The sequence below is a fragment of the Sarcophilus harrisii genome, chromosome 1 (genome assembly GCF_902635505.1).
Source record: "Sarcophilus harrisii chromosome 1, mSarHar1.11, whole genome shotgun sequence".
In the NCBI taxonomy this organism is placed as follows: Eukaryota; Metazoa; Chordata; class Mammalia; order Dasyuromorphia; family Dasyuridae; genus Sarcophilus; species Sarcophilus harrisii.
Window position 1 is genome coordinate 142,570,061 of NC_045426.1, and position 23,572 is coordinate 142,593,632.

Below are 23,572 nucleotides of genomic sequence, written 5' to 3' on the forward strand. Positions count from 1 at the left end.
GGTAGATACTATACTTTCTTTTCTTTTCTTTTCTTTTCTTTTTTTTTCATAGCTTTTTATTTACAAGTTATATGCATGGGTAATTTTGCAGCATTGACAATTGCCAAACCTTTTGTTCCAATTTTTCCCCTCTTTCCCCTTACCCCCTCCCCCAGATGGCAGGTTCACCAATACATGTTAAATATGTTAAAGTATAAATTAAATACAATATTAGTTTACATGTCCAAACAGTTATTTTGCTGTTCAAAAAGAATTGGACTTTGGAATAGTGTTCTGTTAGCCTGTGAAGGAAATAAAAAATACAGGCAGACAATGGTAGAGAGATTACAAATAAATACTTTCTTTCTTCTTTTTTTTTTAATAGCCTTTTATTTACAAGTTATATGTATGGGTAATTTTACAGCATTGACAATTGCCAAACCTTTTGTTCCAATTTTTTCCCCTCCTTCCCCCTACCCTCTCTCCTAGATGGCAGGATGACCAGTAGATGTTAAATATATTAAAGTATAAATTAGATACACAATAAATATACATGATCAAACTGTTCAAATGAATACTTTCAAAGAGACATCCAAATTTAATGAAATGTTATATCAGTCGGCATGCGCTGATTTGTGTGCCAAACATTCTATTCAGTTTAAGAGTCCATGAGACAAATTAACAAGGTAACATTGAAGAGAAAGACGTTAGCTGCTGCAATGACCAAGAAAGGCCTCAAACAGAAACTGGCACTTGAGCTAAGTCTTAAAGGAAAGTAGAGATTCCAAGATACAGATAAGAGAAAACATCACACTTATGGGCTGGAAGGGAATGGGGAGAAGCTAGTGCCCAGAGGTAATCCTGGGTTCTCAAAGATTATGACAGTGGAGGTTCAGGTATAGTTTTGCAATAGTCTATGTCTGCTTTTTAAGCGTCAGTAAGTCAAGCTACTACAGAGAGGTTCAACAGCAGTAGCCTATACATAGTGATAAGTTATTTCACCAGGACAATTCGTGCATAGTTTCTTCAAAACAAGGACTGACTGCTTAGTTTTTTCCTTTGTATTCTCAGTGCTTCACACAATGCTTTCAACACTGTGGGCATTTAACATTTGTTAGCCTGATTTCAATATATTGAAACAAAGAAAAATATATAGTAATTATTAATCTTGTATAACTTCTTTCTGCTTCTCCAATGATGGTGACAAAAGTGGTGGGAGAAGAGGCAAATGGTACTCAGTTTCAATTATTTTTTAAATGATTTATAACAACTTCAGCTCTTGATATTCTGAATATGAGATGAAAGATCAATAAATTAATATACTACTGAAGCGTGAAAATACATCAGTATTGACAGTCTCATTTTAGGGAAAACTAAAGACATTTACTTCAGAGTTGAAGTAGTAGACAGATTCGTCAAGCACTCATTTAAAACCCTTAAACCAATATAAGTTTTTTAATACTTATTGTTGACTTAAATGCCAAAGTGGACACAGCAAGATCATTGAAAAATATGTTGGAAAACTTGGTTCTGGATAAGAAATAAGATAGGCCAAAGACTTATAAGCTATAAAGAAATATCAAACCTATATATCATGATACTTCAAAAAGAAATTTGGAAATTGTTGCTAAATAAACAGCATTACAAGAATAAAATTAATTGTATTTGAAAATAGAAAATTACTGACTATATTTTTATGGATCATTTTCAAATTAATTAGTTATCTTTATAATATCTGACCATAGATGTTTTAGATTTTTTATAAATTTTGAGCATCTCAGAACAGTAAGTAGTGGATGATTAAACACATTTGTAGACAATTTGTTAAGAGACCTAACCTAGATCATACTAAAGGCATTCAAAGAAATATGGCAACAGAAAATGCAAGCGATAGGTTTAAAAAAAATCATATTAACAGACTTGTTTCTCCAGTAAGTGACAGTGGAGTCATCACATTTGAACTGTAATTTTAGTCTTCAGTGTCATTGCTTTATAAAGAATAGAAAAGCACTAAAGAAAATAAAGATAGTAAGAACACCTGGACTAAACAGAGTATTCATGTAAAATGTCGGTACTGGAAATGATATAGTTTTAAAGGTATTTAAGGGTATTAAAGGATTGAATCTGAAGGTGTCTGAAAGAGGAGAAGATACTAAAGTCTTCAGAAAAACTTATTGACTTTATTATTACTCAAAAATTGTGGTCAAGAGAGTATATCTGTTGATCCATATGAGTGCCCTGAAAATTTTTTAAAATAGGGTTAGAAGGCAAAGAATAGGGTAAAGGGAATAAGCATTTATATAGAACTTAGAACACAACAAGCATTGTGCATTTTAGAGGCACTTTACAACTACATTCTCATACCTGCAAGGTAGTTACTAGAAAATAATAAAAAAAAAATAATAATAATAATAAAAAAATAATAATCTTATAATTGAGGGAATTGAGGATCATACATCTAGTAAATATTTGAGGCTAGACTTGAATTCAGGTGTTCCTGACTCAAGCCCTACATTCTATCTACTGACACAATTTAGCCATCTCTGATTTATAGAAAAATTTATAGGGGGCTGCCTCTCTCCTCTCTCTCTCTCTCTCTCTCTCTCTCTCTCTCTCTCTCTGTGTGTGTGTGTGTGTGTGTGTGTGTAAATCTAAATTTAGAACTTGTTCATTTAGTAGAATCTAAATTAATGTATTACAAATAAAAATAATAAAAAATTTAAAGAAACTATCAACTACATCCTATTAAAACTTTTGGGGAAGAACTTTAAGTTCTTGATATAAAATAATTAAGTTCTTAACAAAAAATAAAATTTAAGTTCTTGACATAAAATTTTAAAAAAGATAATATTATTGATCTGATGGATCATTTAAAATACCTCACATTTCCAGTAAATTTATTGACTTGTTTTATACATTCTTCATGGAAATAATTTCTTGGCTGGTATTGAAATGTGTTTCTAAAGCCTCCTATGCTTTCAAACAAATTAGTAATGCAGTTAAGATAATAAAATGATTCCTTAGTGCTCTGTAAGAGATAGTGTGCTAGATACTAGAAATTTCATGATTAGAGGAATATTTCAGGTGTCATTTCTGGCAAGACTTTTCCCCAATGTCTTTTTTTCCCTTTTATATTATATATCAATTGAATGAGAATAGAAATCATAACTTTGCTTTGAGCCATGCATAATGTAGGTACACAGCTGCATTAGGAATCTCGAAACCTGCCAAGTATTCACGCACCTCAGTCTTTGGCCTTACAAACCCTTTGCTATTCTGGTACTAAGCCTCTGTTGAGCAAAGACCGCCAGTCATGTCAGTTTGTGCCAAATTATGTAGTAGTTTTTCTTTGGGGCACAAATGGAGAGTAAGGAAAAATCATTAAACCGTTTACTTATGAACTTGTGTCAGAACTTTGGATTATCGTTGGAAAAAAGGCCTTTTACAGTACTTGAATTTAAATTCCTTGCAGATAAAAAATACCACAAACAAAATCATGCCACTACAGAATTTCTGTATTTGTGTTGTCATAGATATGCAATCAGTTGTATAAATAATAAATAATTTTCTTTTAATTTAATTTACATGGAGTACATAAGATAATTATGGTCCATTTTGTGTCAATAGCCATTTTTCTTTGTAGCATTTGAAAATATTACTAATAATTACTTCCTCCAAACACTCATATCACAAAAAATTAAACATCCAAATCCATAGTCTAGAAATCTACAAAAGAAATGGGAAATTTAGAGAAAATAATTGGTCATAGACTGTTATAACTAAATCCTGTTAGGATATTAGAGCACTTGCCATATTGTCTAATGCTGACTTGAAGATTCGGAAGTGTTTCAATGAGAAATATTTCTGTATATGAAAGAGCAGACATGATATAGCTCATCATTTAAGTACTGCTCATTGAATTTTTAACTAATCCATTCCATATGGCTTATTTCTCCAGTGGAAAGTGATGGCAACACTAGAACCATAGCATCTCCCTGGTACAGCCTAGCTCATTTGCTTTGATAGCTCTTTTGTACAACTGGAGAGAGTTAAGCTAAGTTTTATTGTACTAAAGACACAGATGGAACAATTGTATACCACCTTGAATTTATGTAGCTTTTTTTTCTTTTAAAAGAAGCTAAGTATTTTTATATGTAGTATCTATCAAGAATTTTAAAAATTTAGGAGTTATATAAAATGTTATAGAAATATGTTATTCTTATATTTCGGTATTATACTTTCTCAGTTTACTTGGCCATAATCTATTCTATTATAAACAATTTTTTTTCCTTTTTTTTCTTATTTTCCTCACACATTTTAAAAAGTTTCAATATTTTATTTTTCCAGTTACATATAAAGATAGTTTTCAACATTTGTTTTTAATAGGGTTTTAAGTTTCAGAATTTTTTCTCCCTCCTCCCATCCCTTCTTTCCAAGACAGCAAGCAATTTGTTACACATATAGATGTACAATCATTTCCACCTTTGGGGTGGGAGGGGAGTGTTACTTTTTTCTTGTGGTTTTTCCCTTTTGTTCTGCTTTTTCTTTCATAGTATGAATAATATGGAAATACATTTAAAATATTACTCTGGTTTGCATTTATTCTCCATAGTGATCTCTCTGAATGTGGATGGCATTTTCTGTCCAAGTCTATTGAAACTGTCTTAGATCACTGCATTGCTGAAAAGAGCTAAGTTTATCATTTTGATCATTGCATAGGCTTGCTCTTACTCTGTACAATGTTCTCCTGATTCTGATCACTTCACTCAACATCAGTTTATCTAAAGTCTTTCTAGGATTTTCTGAAACCAGCCTGCTCATTTCTTTTAGAACAATAATATTCCATTATATTCATATACCATAACTTATCCAGCCATTCCCCAATTGAGGGTATCTACTTATTTTCTAATTCCCTTGCCACTACAAAAAGAGCTGCTACAAAAATTTTTGCACATGTGGGTCTTTTCCCCTCTTTTATGATCTTTGTAATACAGACCCAGTAGTGACACTGGTGGATCAAAGAATCTGCACAGTTTTATAGCTCTTTGGGCATAGTTCCAAATTGTTCTCCAGAATGATTGGATTACTTCCCAATTTCACCAATGATGAAGTAATGTCCTGATTTTCCCAAATCCCCTCCAACATTTATTATCTTAGCGAATTTGGGAGGTGTGAGGAAGTACCTCAGAGTTATTTTAATTTTCATTTCTCTAATCAATAGTGATTTAGAGCATATTTTCATATGACTATTGATGGCTTTAATTTTTTCATCTAAAAATTGTTCATATTTTTTAATCATTTATCAATTGGGGAATTAATTGTGTCCTTTTAAATTTGACTCTGTTCTCTATACATTTTAGAAATGAGGACTTTTATCAGAAACACTGGCTATAAAAAATTGTTCCCCAGGTTTCTGTTTCCCTTCTAAACTTGGCTGCATTGATTTTGTTTATACAAAAACTTTTTAATTTAATGCAATCAAAATTATCCATTTTGCATTTCATTATGTTCTCAGATTCTTCTTTGATCTCAAATTCCTTTCTTCTCCAAAAATGTTACAAACTATCCCTTGCTCTCCTAATTTTCTTATAATATCATTTTTTATGTTTAAATTGTGAACTCATTTCAACCATATGTTGGTGTAGGGTATGAGATATAATCTGTGCTGGTTTCTGCCATACTATTTTCTGGTTTTCTCAGTAATTTTTTTTTAAATACTGAATTCTTATCTCAGAAGCCAGAGTCTTTGAATTTGTCAAATGGTAGATAAGTTGTTGACTATTGTGTCTTGTGTACCTAACCTATTTTCTGATCTACCATTCTCTTTCTTAGCCTGTACCAAATGATTTTGATGACTGCTGCTTTATAAAAGAGCTTTAGGTCTGGTACAGCTAAGGCACCTTCCTTTGAATTTTTTTTTTTTTCTTTTTTACTAATTCCCTTGATATTCTTGACTTTTTGTTCTACCAGAAGAATATAGTTGTTGGTTTTTTTTCTAGTTCTATAAACTGATTTTTTTGTGTGTGATAATTTGATTGGTATGGAACTGAATAAGAAGATTAATTTAGAGAGAATTGTGTGAGCAAGTTTCAAGTAAACAAGCAAGAATAAGGCTTTCATAAATAATCTCTCTTATTTCCCTTGATGAAAATATGATTTTCATTATTCTCCAATTAACCCGCTCTTATTTAATCATTTGCACTCTTCCTTCCATTTGCACTACTTTAGTGAAAAGTAATTTCAAAAATATTGTACCATGAAGTTCAGAGAATTCACAAATTTGTGTATCTTTCAACAATAGGATAAAGGAAATGTGAGAAAGATTTTTCCAATTTTATCTTTTTTTTTTTTTGCAAGAATTTAATGGGAGTTGACTTTTCTGGGAGGTAGATGTGTAATGTAGAAATCAACACTTTTGGCCTATAAAGTGAATGAGACTCCTGAAGATCTGTAGGAACATACACCATGGCATTCAGTTCTTTCTTTTTCCCTTCAGTTTAGTCCTTGCTTTAAACTGTTATCATACTTTTCTAACTTTTTAAAATAATCAAGGAAATGAAATCTGCTTTATGGCTTAATTTATTGAACAAGTCAAATGGCAAAAAAACCCAAATATTTTATCTACAGTCTAATGAATCTAGTAGTTCTAACAGTACAAGTATTTATGTAAGTTGCAGTCATACAACTTTCTGATACACTATATTGAGAGGAAAATTAAACAAATTCCATCACTACAGCAATGTTACAAGAGCCATAACTCGTGACTTAGAAGATTTGCTGTCTAGTCATGAGCCAGTCTTTTAACTATGATCTAGGCAAGTCCCACAATTTCTCTTAAGTTTGTTTATTAAATGTTTCTGAGTTTTCCCAGGATATTTTGCCCATCAAAATATCATCTACTTCAAATTCTCTTTGTGTTATTATAGTCAACATCATCACCAAAATGGCAAAAACAATTTCAGTAGTCAATTTTTACATAATATGGGTCACCATCTGGCTATAAGAAGAGAACTGAAAGTAGTTTTTTGTTTGTTTTTTTTAAATTCAGTCTATATTTTCTCTGAGTGTTGTTGCTGGTGATAGGGTTCTAAAACTGCACAAAGCAATTTAAAGTCAGAGTTTTTAAGCAATTAAAATCCCTTATTCTTTTCTAGTGATAGACCAGTGATATTGGTTTCTGCTTCACCTACTCTTCTTCCCAAAAAATAAACCATATTTCAAGCATGATCCCTGAAAACTTAGTACTACCATCATTTAAAAAGTATATACCTGATAGATCTTAGACTATATTTTCTAAATAGAATATTGGAATATACTCGAAGGGAAAATATAAAAGGGTGACTTTCTAGTCCAAAGAAGCAGTTTACACTGACTTTTTACTAGGTTGTTGTTAAGTGCAGAAGTGCATGAAGTATTATTGATAGTAAGCATGTAGAAGTAGAGATCCTAAGGCAAGGAGGCAAATTAAAATTCATAGCTATCAGTAAAACTTGGTGCGATGAAATCCATGAAACTTTGACTCTAGAGAGGTATAACTTATTAAAAAGAAACAGAAGAGATAATTGTTGGGGAAAAGGAAGAATAGAGTAGTAATGAATACATGGTGTTTTAAAAGTCTTAGTGCAGTTTTAGGCTTTAATAGCTAAGATATACTCTTATCTAGAAAGTAGGTGGTGAGGGGAAAACATGGTAGAGAGCATTTGAATAAAGATCTGTGGAAACATACTGTCATAAAAGAAGACTATAGGCCACCTATACTGAAATGGATAAGGAATTCAGAAAATATCACTGGCTGATCAAGAAGAATAATATATTAATGTCGGGGAACTTCAGTTATCCAAACCTCTGTTGGAAGTCCTTTTTCTGCCAGAAGCCAAGTTACCTAATCATTTTTTGACTTGCTATAAAGATAAGCTCCTCCTTTAGAAATCTGAGAAATCAACAAGGGAAAAATTCTTTTCAGGATTTAATTCTAATCAAGTTGCCAGGGTGGAAGTGATGGGAACTTAGTGAAGGAAGTGACTAGAATTAGATTTGAGAAAAGCAGATTTCAGGGGAAGTATAGATAGGTTCCTATCCACTAAAAATTCAACCCTGGAGCAAGAAGTTCAAAGATAAAATTGGGAAGACACAAAGAGAAATCATTCCAGTGAGGCAAAGAAAGAAGTGTATTAAAAGATGTGTAGGACTTACCAACTTTTTAAAGATACAATAAGATGATAGCATTGTACAGATAATGTGAAGAATGGTAAAAGTCTAAAATAAAGGGAGACTGCTAGTAAGAAAAGCTAAGAATGATCAAAAATCATTTGGGTTTTTTGGGGGGGAGGAGGAGGAAGAGGGAGAGCATTTTGTTCATATTGAGTTAAATAAGAGGAACAAAGAATGAATAGGATTGATGCTTTATTGTAGATGGGATATTGATAGTAGATAACAGAAGGCAAAACAGTTTTAATTATTTTTATTTTCTTTTCCTGTCAGGGAGAACGATTTTTGAGTTAGGATCATATAGGACAGATTTAGACCCGGAAGACACCTTAGAAGCTATCCAATTGCTTCATTTTACAGAAGAGGAGACTGAGGCCCAGAGAGGTTAATTTGTGATTTGCCCCAAATCAAATAGGTAATAAGAAACAGAGGAGGAATTTGAACTCTGCTCTTCTGGTTGTAAATTAATTACTTTTTTTGGGGGGGAGGAGGGGAGGAATGGGTAATAGGAAGTTGAAACCCAAAGGCATATCCATATAAGATTTTATGAATTTTAGTGACTTGCCTCAGATGAATCACACATTCTATAGTAGTGAAAAAACTTCGAATATGATTTCTGAGTCATTATTAGTGGCTTCTTGAAAGATCACGGAAAATGAAGGAATTATCACAACTCCAGAAAAGGAAAGAGAATGGATTCTGCAAATTAAATGTAGGCCAGTTTTTAATTCCTGTGAGGTTTCAGAATTTGACAGCATTTTATTAATTAGTGAATGGACATCCAGAAAAGGAAATATGGCAACAAAGGTGATCATAAAAAGCCAGTATAACTTCATCATGATTAGACTATGCTAAACTAACATTTCTTTTTTTTGAAAGTTATTAAAGTGGTAGATCCAAGGAACTGATAGAGATTAGAATTTTCTAAATTTTAGCAAAGCATTTGTCAATTTCTCATGGAAAAGATGGAGAATTGTGAACTAGATACTAGAGTTAGATGGTTTTAGAACTGGTTAAATGACTGGACCAAAAGGTCATTAATAGTTTGATATTAGCTTGAATGAGGTCTCCAGTGGATTTTCTCATAAGGTGTTTTTACCCTTTGCTTTTTAATATCCTTTTCAGTATCTGTGCTTTTTAATATCCTTCTCAGTGACTTCAAAGAAGACATAGAAATCTAACAGAAATCTGTGTAAGATAATTAATACATATTTACTAGTCAAATTATAATTCCATTTGATCCCTCTTCTACGTGGAAGCCTTTAAGACACTTTACAACAGATATCATCTGACCACCCCTTCATATCTTCTAAGCTAAATATCTAATTTCTTCAACCAGTTCTTATACATGACATGGATTTGTGGCTCTTCACAATTTTGGTTAATTTCATCTGAATGTTCTTCAGCTTATCAGTGTCTTCTTACACTGATAATCAGAAATAAATGTATTACTACAGATGTAATCTGACTAGACCAGAGTATATAGCAGGACTAGTGTTAGTCCTTATAAGCTTTACGATTTAATATAGCTCAAAGACACAGTAGTGTTGTTTTTCATATAGTTGACTTCCATTGAGCTTAGAGTTTACTAAAACCCTAGATATTTTTTCAGAAAAGATACTATCTTAACTTGCTTTGTCTTGTACTTGGGAAGAAAAAAATATCTCTGCCTGCCAGCTTTCCTTCATTATGAGCTTTATTACATACCCCTCACTGTATTTTTATGGTATTGTGCAAACTCTTAAATTCATTCTCTTATCTGTTAAATTCATTCTTTTATCTGCCCTTGTGTCTATTTTCTGTGTATCTATCTTTTTAGTTCTTTACCATGAAATCACACTTTTATCACTTTGGTTATTAAGTTTAACTTTGGTTATATCCCATAGGTTTTCAATTGGGTTTAAATCAATTTAATTTTGAGGCCATTGAAGCATGTTTGTCTCTGATATGTGAGATGGTCGTGTTATAGCTCTCCATCTTCATTTGGAAATTTATGTAATTCTGGAACAGTTCTATTTCTCAGTATATATTGATATTTATCAGACTTAATCAGTCTTTTGATGAAGATTAAATTTCTAGGCACAGTGGAAGTTAAAAAAAATCACCCAATCATTATTTGGGTCGAAATTTTATAGTCTGATAATTGACTAGATTATTAAGGTTTGCTTTCTAACAACAGTTTTGGTATGGCCTTTAATAGAAAAAAGTGAATTCCAAGTATAGAATTTACATTTTTTTCAGTTTTCATTACTCTCATAATTTACATTATATTGTCCATGATAAATATTTCTCCCACCCCCACCCCCCCCACCCCCCGCCGCCCATAGGAGCAGTTAGCAGTTTTTAAAAACTAGTATTCTTATTCTTCTTCTACTTCAAAAAGACCATTCAAGATCAGATGTTCTTAACTTTAGGTTCATAGATTGCTTCTCCTTTCCCAGAATGATCCATGGATGGATTCCAAAGGTTCTGTGAACTTGGATGGGAATATGTTTATCTATAATCTATATCTATCTATCCATCCTTATTTCAACAGTTTCCTTTGTAATCCTATGTACTTTATTTTATACATTTATAAACATTATTCATAAGTTTCACTACACTACCAAAAGGATCCATAATAAACAAAAAAATGTTAATATCTGCTATAGAAAAATCAATAATAACCCCTCAAGCTGCCAGCTCCTATTGAACTGCCTTTTGGCTATTGAAAGCCTTTGCTAATTTTTTTTCTGGGGATTAATTAGAGTGTTTTTTACTTTGTCTGTTCTTGGCATTGGTTTTTTGTTTTGCTTTTGACTGTACTTTACACTGATCTTATTTAATTGTGGGGTTGAATGAGCCTTGAAATGATTGACTTTCCCACACCAATAACCATTAATGGGCTATGTAGTGTGATCCTTAAGAGCTATAGTTGTTTATTTCTTTTTCCCCCCCAGGGTTGAGGGGAACACTACCCTTTTTTAAAAATCACAAAATTTAAAACACAAAAGAGAAATATAATGCATATGTATGACATAAAATCTAGCATTCAAGTGACAGCACCACCTGGGGGTGGGAAAACCAATTCATCTAGTAGTCAGGATTATGGCTTCAGGCAAAGTCCCATTCATGCTATATGTCATAGTGAACTTTACAGCCTTCTCTTCCTCACTGACCATTTTCTTTCCTTGAGAAATATCCTCCTTTGGGACCATAGCTTTCCTGACTGATCACTGTATACCATGGTTACTATTTTAGGAAAAGCCAAACCATGCTCTACTTCAATCCCAACTTTTCTATTCTTCTCTGTGTGTGTTGTTTCTCCATTAGAATGTAAGCTTCTTAAGAGGATAAATTGTTTTACTCTTTCAATTTCTAGTCTTTAGCACAGTGCCAAGAACATACTAAGCACATAATAAATTTTTTTTTAATTTATATATTCAATCAGTCGTAAAAGTATACACATGGGCATTGCTGCCACAAAGTGAAAATATATGAAAATTGTTTGTCCCATGTTGTTCATCTGCCACAGTATATGACCTTTCTTTGAATCTTTTGGAATCTTGTTCTATCAAAATCTAGAATGCATATCACACTATTCCTGGTTTTCCGTTCTTTTGTTTACTCCAAAAGGTAGTGGTAGCTAACTATAAGGATCCACCCCACTTTTATCCCCCATCAACCAGTTTTCCCTGTTGATTAAATTCATATTCATAATAGAATCTTTCTTTGGTTTCTCCAAAGAGAAAGATAACATTTTTGAAAGATAAAATTATTAGTTAGGTAATTTAAGAAATTATTCGCAGATCTACTTTTGGCACAGAGAACTTCCAGCAGACATAGATATCATTGAAGTCTTCTGTCATTGCTCTATTGATCAACAAGCAATTGTTTTAAGCATTTTTGTTATTTCACATCATCTAGTAATATGTAATGTCTAAAAATCTTAATTTAAAGAAACTAGGTTTTAAGGGGTTTTCAGTGCAAAACTAGAGCTTGTAATTTTTTGAATGTGATAGTGAGGTGGTCAGACCTGTGCTTTAGGAAACTTTTGTAAGTGGAGAGAGATGTGAGGTCAGCTTAAAAGCAGTTGTGGTAATGTAGGCAAAAGATGACAGGGGTCTAAATTAGAATACTAGTTTTGTGTGGTGATACAGAATGAATATACATTTTGTGGATATAGAAAGGATGAGATTTAGCAGTTTTTAGCTTTGTTGGATAAATGATGAAGAGTTGAAAATGACATGAAGATTAGAGACCTGAGAGATTGGTGGTGCACTCAACAAAAATAAAATTTCAGAAAAGAAATAGCTTTTGAAGGAAAGAAATTTAATTCTGCTTTAGATATATTGTGCTGATAATGCCCAGTGGAACATTAAAGTGGAATTGTATATCAGACAGTTGGCTATGTGCAACTGAAATTTAATAGACAGATCAGGACTAAATATATAGGTCTATGAGTTACCTACCTAGGGGTGATCATTGAATACATGTGAACGGATAAAGTAAGTCTCCAAGAGTATAGAAGGAAAAAAAAGTGCTCAGGGCAAAGTTTTCTTATACATCACAATTAGGAGGGCATATGATAACTAGACATCCAACAATGGAGATGGAGGAGAACCAAGGAAGAACAATAACATAAATATCCAGAGATGAATGACCAAGAGGCAAAGATGTTGGCAGTGTCACATATTATGGAGAAAACAAGTAGGACAAAGATTGAGAAAAGAACACCAGTGTGGGAGATTGAAGATTTGTATAATTTTGGAGAGAGCAATTTTAGTTGAGTTCAAAACCAGATGGCAAAGGGTTAAGAATAAGTAAGAAGAGAAATGAAAGTCTTGAGTACATATAGCTTTTTTTCCCTTTTTTTTTTTTTTAAGAAGTTTTGACTGAGAAAAGGAGTACAAAGATAGAATAATACCTTGAGGAAATGGCAGGCATATTGTTTCCCCAACTCTTCATCTATTCTCTTCTGTTAATTTCTTCTTGCTAGACTGAACCCTACATTGTAGTTCATTATATTTGAGGATCCTAGCGCTATCATTTAGTTTTAACTATCACTGCTCATTTCATTTCATCTGCAAATTTGATAAATATACCATCTATGCCTTTAAGTCATTAATTAAAAAAATGTTATTCAGTTCAGGGCCAAGCAAGGATCGATCCCTGGAGCACTATTCCAAAGAACATAGCATTAAGAAGTGGTTAGTGGAAGAACTTACTGTTTGATAAAAATTGCTGGGAAAATTGGAAACTAATATGGCAGAAACTAGGCATTGATCCATACTTAACGCCGTACACCAAGATAAGGTCAAAATGGGTTCATGACCTAGGCATAAAGAATGAAATTATTAATAAATTAGAGGAACATAGGATAGTTTACCTCTCAGACCTGTGGAAGGGGAAGGTCTTTATGACCAAAGCAGAACTAGAGATCATTACTGATCACAAAATAGAAAATTTCGATTATACCAAACTGAAAAGTTTTTGTACAAACAAAACTAATGCAGACAAGATTAGAAGGGAAGCAATAAACTGGGAAAATATTTTTACAGTCAAAGGTTCTGATAAAGGCCTCATTTCCAAAATATATAGAGAATTAACTCTAATTTATAAAAAATCAAGCCATTCTCCAATTGAAAAATGGTCAAAGGATATGAACAGACAATTCTCAGATGAAGAAATTGAAACTATTTCTAGTCATATGAAAAGATGCTCCAAGTCATTATTAATCAGAGAAATGCAAATTAAGACAACTCTAAGATACTACTACACACCTGTCAGATTGGCTAAGATGACAGGAAAAATAATGATGATTGTTGGAGGGAGTGGGAAAACTGGGACATTGATTCATTGTTGGTGGAGTTGTGAACTAATCCAACCATTTTGGAGAGTAGTTTGAACTATGCTCAAAAAGTTATCAAACTGTGCATACCCTTTGATCCAGCAGTGTTACTACTGGGATTATATCCCAAAGAGATTATAAAGAAGGAAAGGGACCTGTATGTGCACGAATGTTTGTGGCAGCCCTTTTGTAGTGGCTAGAAACTGGAAACTGAATGGATGTCCATCAGTTGGAGAATGGCTGAATAAATTGTGTATATGAAAATTATGGAATATTACTGTTCTATAAGAAATGACCAACAGGATGATTTCAGAAAGGCCTGGAGAGACTTAACTAACTGGATGCTGAGTGAAATGAGCAGGACCAGGAGATCATTATATACTTCAACAACAATACTATATGATGACCAGTTCTGATGGATCAGGCCATCCTCAGCAACAGATCAACCAAATCATTTCTAATGGAGCAGTAATGAACTGAACTAGCTATACCCAGAAAAAGAACTCTGGGAGATGACTAAAAACCATTACATTGAATTCCCAATCCCTATATTTATGCACACCTGCATTTTTGATTTCCTTCACAAGCTAATTGTACAATAATTCAGAGTCTGATTCTTTTTGTACAGCAAAATAATGTTTTGGTCATGTATACTTATTATGTATCTAAGTTATATTTTAATATATTTAACATCTACTGGTCATCCTGCCATTTAGGGGAGGGGGTGGGGGGGGCTGAGAGGTGAAAAATTGGAACAAGAGGTTTGGCAATTGTTAATGCTGTAAAGTTACCCATGTATATATCCTGTAAATAAAAGGCTATTAAATAAAATTTAAAAAAAATGAAAAAAAAATTTAAAAATTAAAATAATAAAATGCTCAATACATAAAAAAAAAAAAAAAAAAAAGAAGTGGTTAGTGGAAATCTAGAAAGGAAAGCATTAAACACTGAGAAGCCAGCCTGACTTCAGCAAAAATAGGTCATGACAGACAAATCTTATTTCTTTTTTTTTTTTTTTTTTTTTTTTTTTGAAAATTACCAAAATTAGAAATCAAGGGATGAATATTCTAGGAAAACTTTTGATGAAGTATTTCTTATTATTGGGGGAAAACTTGATGGATGCAAGTCAGATAGTAGTACAATTAGAAGGTGGCAGAATAGAAGGAAAAAGTAGGGCATAACTCTATCCTACCACTAAACAACCCAAATACTAAACAATTCACTCTATAGACAAGCAATAAATAAAATCACAGCCCTCTAATGGATGAAAGTGAAAGTCTAGTCAAGGGAAGAAAAACTTAAACTATTAACTAAAAAGCTTCAGCACAGAAAGGGGGGAAAGCGTCAGGAGTAATTCTCCTGAAAGACTAAAATAAAACAGACTTCTACACTTAAGTTGGGGATCTACATGCTAAGAGGAAGAGGAAAAAAACTTAAGTGTGAAGGAATAAAAATCTTCACAATTGGTCTTCCATACTTTTTAAAGAAAAAAGGAAGTGGGAGTAGTGATATTAGATTGTTGTGGTGGCAAAAATAAATAAAACGTTCTTCCCTCCCCTTCAAAAAAAGGTCTCAACTTTTAGGTTTCTTCCATTAGAGGAATGTAATATAGTATTTAACCAAGGATTAAAGAAAAAGCCTCAACTAAGACTTATCATACAAGAAGAGTGCTTTGGTTTCTATAATGAAGCAAAATGCATGGGTCAAAACTCTAACCCTAGAAAAGGAATCTAATTAAAGATAAACCTTTGAGATAAAGAAAAAAAACTTCAAATTGATTGGGTCAATAGATAGGGGAGACTCAGAACTCAACACCTGGGGCCTCAAAAGTGAGTAAACAAACAAACAAAAAAAGACTTTTATAATCCTTAAAAGGCCAGAGGTGATCAGACATAAAGCTCAAAAAGGAAAGTAAGTTAAAAACACATAAGATAAAAACTTCAAAGAAAAGAACAGCTTGTCCACAGAATTTAGAATCCTCTAAAGAAATGATTAAAGAATATTTTGTAAATAACAGAAACACCTTATCTTAATAAAAGCCCCCAAAATCAAAATGGACAAAATAGAAATTATTGATCCTAGGAGTTAACAATAATATTTAAAGTCAATAATGAGAGGAAAAGGACCACAGTTAGGATCACACAAGATTTAGCAGCTATTACAACAAAGGAGCAGAGAAAGTGGAATGAGATAATAAAAAAGCCGAAGATAACCAAGAATAACTTATCCAGCACTTATCTTCAGTGGATCTTCAGTGAAATACAAGATTTTCAAGCATTCCTATAAAAATTGGAGCTGAAAAAGACCTTTGAAAAATAAATATGAATGTCAATTCAAATGAACAATCAAAAGTTTTTTTTTTAAATATGATATGCTTACATTCTAATGGAAAGTGATATTTGTATTAAAGGAGTTCTTTCAGAATCCCAGTGTCATAAGGGGTCACAGAGGTGACCCATTAATAGTGTTGTAATGTTTTAAAGATGCATAAGGAAAAAATATAATTAGTTTATACAAATAAAACTGCATACATATATAAAGGGAAAGAAGGGAATTGGTATCACTTGAACTTTGTTCAATTAAGTTGGTCAAAAGGGCAAAACAGACATGCATGCACAATTTGATTTAAAAATACATTCAACACAACAGGAATAAGATAAGAAAAGAAAGAGTGAAAGGAGTTAGATTTAGAAAAGGATTAATCATTTAGTCATAAGTAGAATGAACTCTTAATTTTTGGAAAAGGATTAGTGAAAAGGTTAAAAGAAAAATTAGGAAAGAATTACAATTTCAAAGAAAAAACAAATATAAAGAAGAAAGAGATAACGTGAAAAGAAACCATTATCACTACTGTGAATGGTTTGAATTCATCTCTAAAAGAGAAAAGGTTAGCAAAAGTGGATTAGCAAAATCCAACAGTGTTTTAAAAGACACTCTTGAAACATAATCATAAATTTAGGGATTGGAGCAGAATCTATTATACCTCAGATGAACACACATAAAAAGGCAAGAATAGCAAAATACTATTTCAGGCAGGACAACAGCAAAAACAGATTTAAAGGAAAGGAAGAGCAAAATCTCATATATGGAAAAATAAGAGACACCGAATTGACTACAATACTGGTGCAGCTTCTGAATATTTTTAAAGAAAAACTAAATGGATTCTAAGGAGAAATAATAAAACCAGAATAGACTTTGATTTACCCTTATCATTTCTATATAAATCTAACCAAAAGACAAAAAAAGAAATTAAGATTAAAATTAAATGTGGTATTCTTCTTACAAATATTTAATGGAATACAAGAGAATGGCTGTTCTTAGCTGTGCATGGCATCCTTACAAAAACTGAATATGTGTCAAAACATAAAAGTCTCACAACCACATGCAGAAAAATAGAAATATTATACATACCCTTTTCTGACTGCAGTACAATAAAATCAGATTTTAACAAAGAGTTGCTGAAGAAAAAAAGGAATTAAAAGGCAACTGGAGACAATTCTAAAGAATAGGTCAGAGAACAAATCATAGAAATTATCATTTCATGAAAGAAAGTTTAAGCATGACAAAATTTTTGAAAATACAGAGAGAACAGTTCTTAGAATATTTATAACTAAACATTTTAACAACAACAAAAAAAAAAGAATAGAACAATTAAAACTATAAATAAGAGAAGACAAAGTGTAAAAGTTCACTTAAGCAGCAAAATAGAAATCCTGAAGCCAGAGATTAATAATTTGAAAAAAATTAGTTACATAAAACTAGGAGCTGTTTTTATAAAGCTTTTTTATTTTTAAAACATATTTATAGCTAATCTTCAACATTCACCCTTGTAAAACTTGTGTTCCAAAATTATTTTTCTCCTTCCCTTCTCCCTATCTCCTCCCCCTAGATGGCAAACAGTCCAATATATGTTAAATATCTGCAATTCTTTTATACGTATTTTCACCATCATTATGCTGCACAAGGAAAATCAGATCAAAAAGGGAGAAAAATCAGAAAAAAATGCAAGCAAACAACAACAAAAAGAGTGAAAATATTATGTTGTGATCCACACTCAGTTCCCACAGTCCTCTATGTGGGTGCAGATGGCTCTTTCCATCACAAAATCATTGGAATTGACTTGAATCATCTCGCTGTTGAAAAGAGCCATGCCCATCAGAATTGAACATTATGTAATCATCTTGTTGCTGTGTACAATGTTCTCTTGGACCTATTCACTTCACTTAGCATCATTTCTTGTAAGTCTTTCCAGGCCTTTCAGAAATCATCCTGCTGATCATTTCTTATAGAACAATAATACCAGGAGCAATTTTTTTAAAAGCTTTTTATTTTCGAAACATATAATTTTTCAATATTGACCCTTGTGTAGCCTTGTGTTTCAGATTTTTCTCTCCCTCTCCTAGATGGCAAGCAATCAAATATATGTTATACATGTTAAAATATGTTAAATCCAATATGTGTAAACATAGTTATACAATTCTCATGCTACACAAGAAAAATCAGATCACAAAGGAAAGTAAATGAGTAAGAAAACAAAGTGTAAGCAAACAAGAAAAACAGTAAGGATGTTATGTTGCAATCCACATTCAGTTCCCACAGTCCTCTCTATGGGTGTGGATGGCTTTCTGTCACAAGACCGCTGGAACTGGCGTCAGTCATCTCATTGGAAAGAGTCATATCCATTACAATTGATCGTGGTATAATATTGATGTTGCCTTATACAGTGATTTAGGACCTATTTTTAAAGAATAAAGTGAACAATTAGCTAATTTGAAGAAAAAGAAAAACTAGGTTACCAGTATTAAAAATTAAAATGAGAATTGACCACAAATAAGGAAGGAATATAGGATTTTATTAGAAACTATTTGCCCAGCTATTTGTGAGTAAAACTAATGGAATGAAACAAATATTTGTAAAAACATAAAATAACCAAATTGACACAATAAAAAATAGTGGATTTAAATAATCCAATATCCAAAGAATTGAATAAGCCTTAAATTAGCTCCTTCCTTGCTTCCTCCCTCTCAGCCTCCTTCCTTTTCTTCCTAAGGCAACTGAGGTTAATTGACTTGTCTAAGGTCATGCAACTAGTAAGCATGAAGTATCTGAATTCAAATTTGAACTCGGGTCCTCCTGACTTAAAGGCCAGTGCTCTTATCCATTGTGTCATGTAGTTGTCTCCTTAAATTAACTCCATAAAAAAATAAACTCCAGGATCAAATTGCATAAATCAGTTGCCTCAAACATTCAAAGAAAAAATAATTGCAAAAATAGCCCCTCTTCTCCAATTCTTCCAAATTCTCTCTAGGACATAAAAATAGTTGTGTTACATAAACCAGGGAGACTTATTTATCTAGCTACCTATCTGCCTACCTACCTATCTGTCCATTGCAGATGATATAAGTTTAAAAAATTAGCTGAAACAATAATTCACATTTGCAGAATATCAACAAAATCATTAGCATTTTTCTATATTATCATAAAACCCAGAAAAATAAATTCCATTTAAAACTAATACAAAATGCATAAATTACTTGGGAGACTACTTACCAAGAATTCTTTAAATACAGCTACAAACCACTATTTACAAAAGAAAAAAAAAAGAAAAAGAAAGAAAACTGAAAACTGTGTAATTAGAAAAATACTTAGTGTTCATGGGTAGAGCTTGTCAATATAATGCAACTGACAATGATACCTAAATTAATTTATTTATTCAGTGTCATAACAAATTACTAAACATTACTTTTTAGAAATAGAACAAAGAGTAACAAAATTCATAATGGAAGGAGGAAGGGAACAAGCATTTGATAAGTACCTATCATGTGCAAAGCAACACTTTACACATGTTATCTCATTTGATTTTTATTTGATTAGTGATAGGTGGAGGGAAGGTAAAAGAGTATCAAGGTTAATATTGAAAAGAAGTGAAGTTGAAGAAGGACAAGCAGCAGTGCCCCATTTCAAACTGTTCTACAGAGCAACATTTTTTTTTTTAGAGCAGCAGTTTTCAAAACAATTTGAAACTGTTTTTTTTTTTAAGAAAAGAGTAATTATTAGTGGAACAAAGTAGGCATATAATATATAGAAGCAAAATATATTATTTAGTGGCCCTCTATGCTATAAATAAACACACCTCAGCTGCTGAGTTAAGGGCTTATTGTTTGATAAAAACTACTAGGGAAATTGGATAATGATGTGGAAAAAAATTAGAATTAGACAAACATCTCACACTTTGTACACTGAGGTAAGTTCCAAGTTGATGTGTGACCTAGATATAAAAGGTCATTTCATAAATATATTAAAGAAACGTGAAAATAATATTTGATATATTTGCTCTGAGAAAGTTCACACAAAAGATTAAATGGATAATTTTGATTACCAAAAATTTAAAAATATTTTTTCACAAAAGCCAAAATTAAGAGAGAAATAATTAACTGAGAAAAAAACCTGTTTTCAGAAGTTTCTCTGAGAGCAGTATCATTTCTAAAATATAAAAGAATCTGATTCAAATTTATAAGAATAAAGAGTCTTTCTTTAATTGATAAATGGTGTAAAAGTATAAACAATTCTCCAAATAAGAAACACAATCTGTCTATGACCATGGAGGGAGGGAAGGGGTAATACTCTGTCACTACTAATTAAAGAAATGTAAATTAAAGCAATTTTGAGATTCCATCTCACACCTATCAGATTGACAAAGAAGACAGAAAAAGAAAATAATACATTTTGAAGGGGGTGTGGACAAATAGGTCCTTTAACACAGTATTAGTGAACTTATGAATAGTTACAATCATTTTGGAAAGCAATGCAAAATTTTACAGGAAAAGTTTTAAATAGTCCACATTGCTTTGCCTGTGCCCCAAAATAATCACAGAAATTGGAAGAGCATATATGTATAAAAATATTTATAGGAGCTGTTTTTGTGGTAGCCAAAAAAAAAAAAAAAACCCACAAAACTACAAGGCTAAGACTGGCTTACAGATAAAATACTTTTATAAATGGAAGAAATAGATGCCTTGAAGAAAATTTATATGAACTAATATAGCGTGAAGTTGAAATATGTTTATATTATAAAAATTTCAAACTGACAGACTGAAAGGAACAAAATGAGAGCAATTTATATAATAGCATTTTAAAGACAATTTTAAAAGACCTAAGAATTGTGATCAGTACAGTTATTATTCATGTTTCTACACAATCCATAATGAAATATACTGTCTACCTCCCAAAAGAGAGGGCAGATTTATTTATTTTAGTGTACTATTTTAGTGATAGTTGATTGCAAAGATTTTGGAGTGACAGGGGGTTCTTCAGTGAAGTAGAGATAGGAGGGATAGAAATAAGATTTTTGTTCATTTAAAAAAAAAGAGAGAAATAACGTCCATAAAACTTTTTAAAAAATCAACTTCAGAAATATAAGTTAGTTAGACAATACATTTCCTAAATAAGCATTTTTGTATAATACAAGCTCAATATGAATTTATAATATGCTATGATGGTCTCCTTACTCCCCTCCCCCCCAAAAAAGAAAAAAAAGAATAAAAATGCTAAAGCAATCCGGAGTTGTATTAAAAGAAGAAAAATTTTTAATTTCAAAGAGGTTAGACTGTCCAAAGTTAGAGCACATCTGGAATATGATTGTCATTTCAGAACTGAACTGAAAGATAACTAACTTCAAGAGAAGGTGAAATGGGCTCAAGTCCATTTCACATGGGAACTGGTTAAAGATATTTGGGATGTGTAGCTTGAAGAAGAGAATAAAGTAAAGATGAGGTGTCTTTAAAGGAAGGAGAACATGATTATAGGGGGAAAGGATTTGAGTTGTTCTGTACCCCGAGGGCAGAACTGGGGGGTGGTTAGGTAGAGACAAGGAAAAAAAAAAAAAGCTGAGAATTACAGGTTTAGGCTTGATATCAATAAAAACTTCATATTAATTAACGCCATTACAAGGTGGAATTGGCTGGCCTGGGAAGTAATAAGTACCCCTCATTGAAAGTCTTCAAGTAAATGAATTATTTGTGATGTGTATAGACATAGGTATAGATATATGTATATAGTATAATGGAAATTCTGTTCTGGTTATAGGGGTGTGTGTGTGTGTGGTGTGTGTGAGAAAGTCCTTCCTAACTCTAAAATTCAGAAGCTATAATAATTTTTATGCCTGATTACTTTTTTCTGCTGTGAAATAGCAAATGTAGAATAATTAGTACTTTTTTTACTCTAAAGTATGTGTTTATTTTGGAAACAAGAATAGGGAAGAAAATATAAATGGATAGAAAATAATTCCTTTGAGAAAAAAGCAAAAAGATCTAGGTTGCTTAGGCCAAAGAAGAGGCTATTTATTTCCTCTTCTGAAATGTTTTTATTCAGATTTTGTTTTTGGTAGTTGCCTATATCTCCAAGAAGGGCTCAAGAAGGATTAGACTTAAGCAAACACAGGCAAAATTGTGGCATTTAGAAAGATAAAAACTACATTGGATTTTATAAGAAGTTAGAGAATATGTCCCATAAGATCATCAGAGAACGCATGATATAGTTAATCTTAACTATTTTTGATATTTACCTATTAGATTCCAGATCCTTTTTATATTTTTGTATCTTTTTCTGCTCTATTGGTATGTGTATAGGTACAAATATGTCCACCTTTCTCTTCATTCTCTTCTTCCAGACAATAAAGACTTAAGTTCTTAGTACATGAATTCTGACATCATTATTGAGTATTTGCTACAACTTATAAAAGTTGCTTTTAGAAGTCATATGTCAAATGATAGAAGCTTGGAAATGTTCACCTGTAATCATCAATCAGAAAACAGGAAACTTTGAAGTTGACTCATTAGCTATACCTTAGAATCTGAGACAGGACAAACCAGTGTTTCATATGAAATAGGATTATACTCTCATTCATTGTTTTGTCTTTCATTCTTGAAAATTACAAGGAACCAAACTACTAAATATGTATTTGATTTCAAATGTATTGACATTTCTTTCAGATTTTTTTTTTCAAGTCATGAATAAATTCAATTTTTATTGTGCATTAGGTATATTCTTTAACACTATTGGTATGCTTTTTTCCAGGCTGGAGCTATGATGTTCAAGAGAGAAAAGTCCCCAAACCTAAATCCAAGTCTTATGGCGCAAACTTTTCTTGGAACAAAAGAACAAGGGTGTCCACCAAATAGGTCGGCACTGACTATATCTCTGTGTCTGACTGTGAATAAAGTCAGCTGTGCAGTATTTATAGTCCATGTATAATACATCTCTTAATCTCCTAATAAATTTGACCTTTAAACTACAGATGCATCTTGTGGTGTCTATTTAAAATGTTTTTGATGTCTCAAATTGAACCTGTTACTAACTTCCTATATATAGAGCAGATTCAAGATGTTCATATCTCTAGGAAATTTTTGTAATTGGAATCTTTTAAAAAGAATATTTGAAATTAGCTGCAACATTTAAGATTGTGGCTTGCCTTTCATAGTCATTTGTAAAAGAATAATGTGTTTTAAAACTACCACCATCATAGGTTGGATCATTAAAAGTTCTCTTTTATCATTT

General features: G+C 32.0%; 1 protein-coding gene across 1 annotated transcript in view; it reads left to right on the forward strand.

The window, feature by feature from the left end:
• Positions 1-23,311, forward strand: part of NDUFS4 (NADH:ubiquinone oxidoreductase subunit S4) — a 131,280-nt gene extending 107,969 nt beyond the window's left edge. Inside the window, exon 5 of the mRNA XM_003759357.4 lies at positions 23,093-23,311. Within this exon, the coding sequence (XP_003759405.1) occupies positions 23,093-23,196 (104 nt within the window). The 3' untranslated portion in view covers positions 23,197-23,311. The remainder of the gene's footprint in view (positions 1-23,092) is intronic.
• Positions 23,312-23,572: the final 261 nt, after the last annotated feature.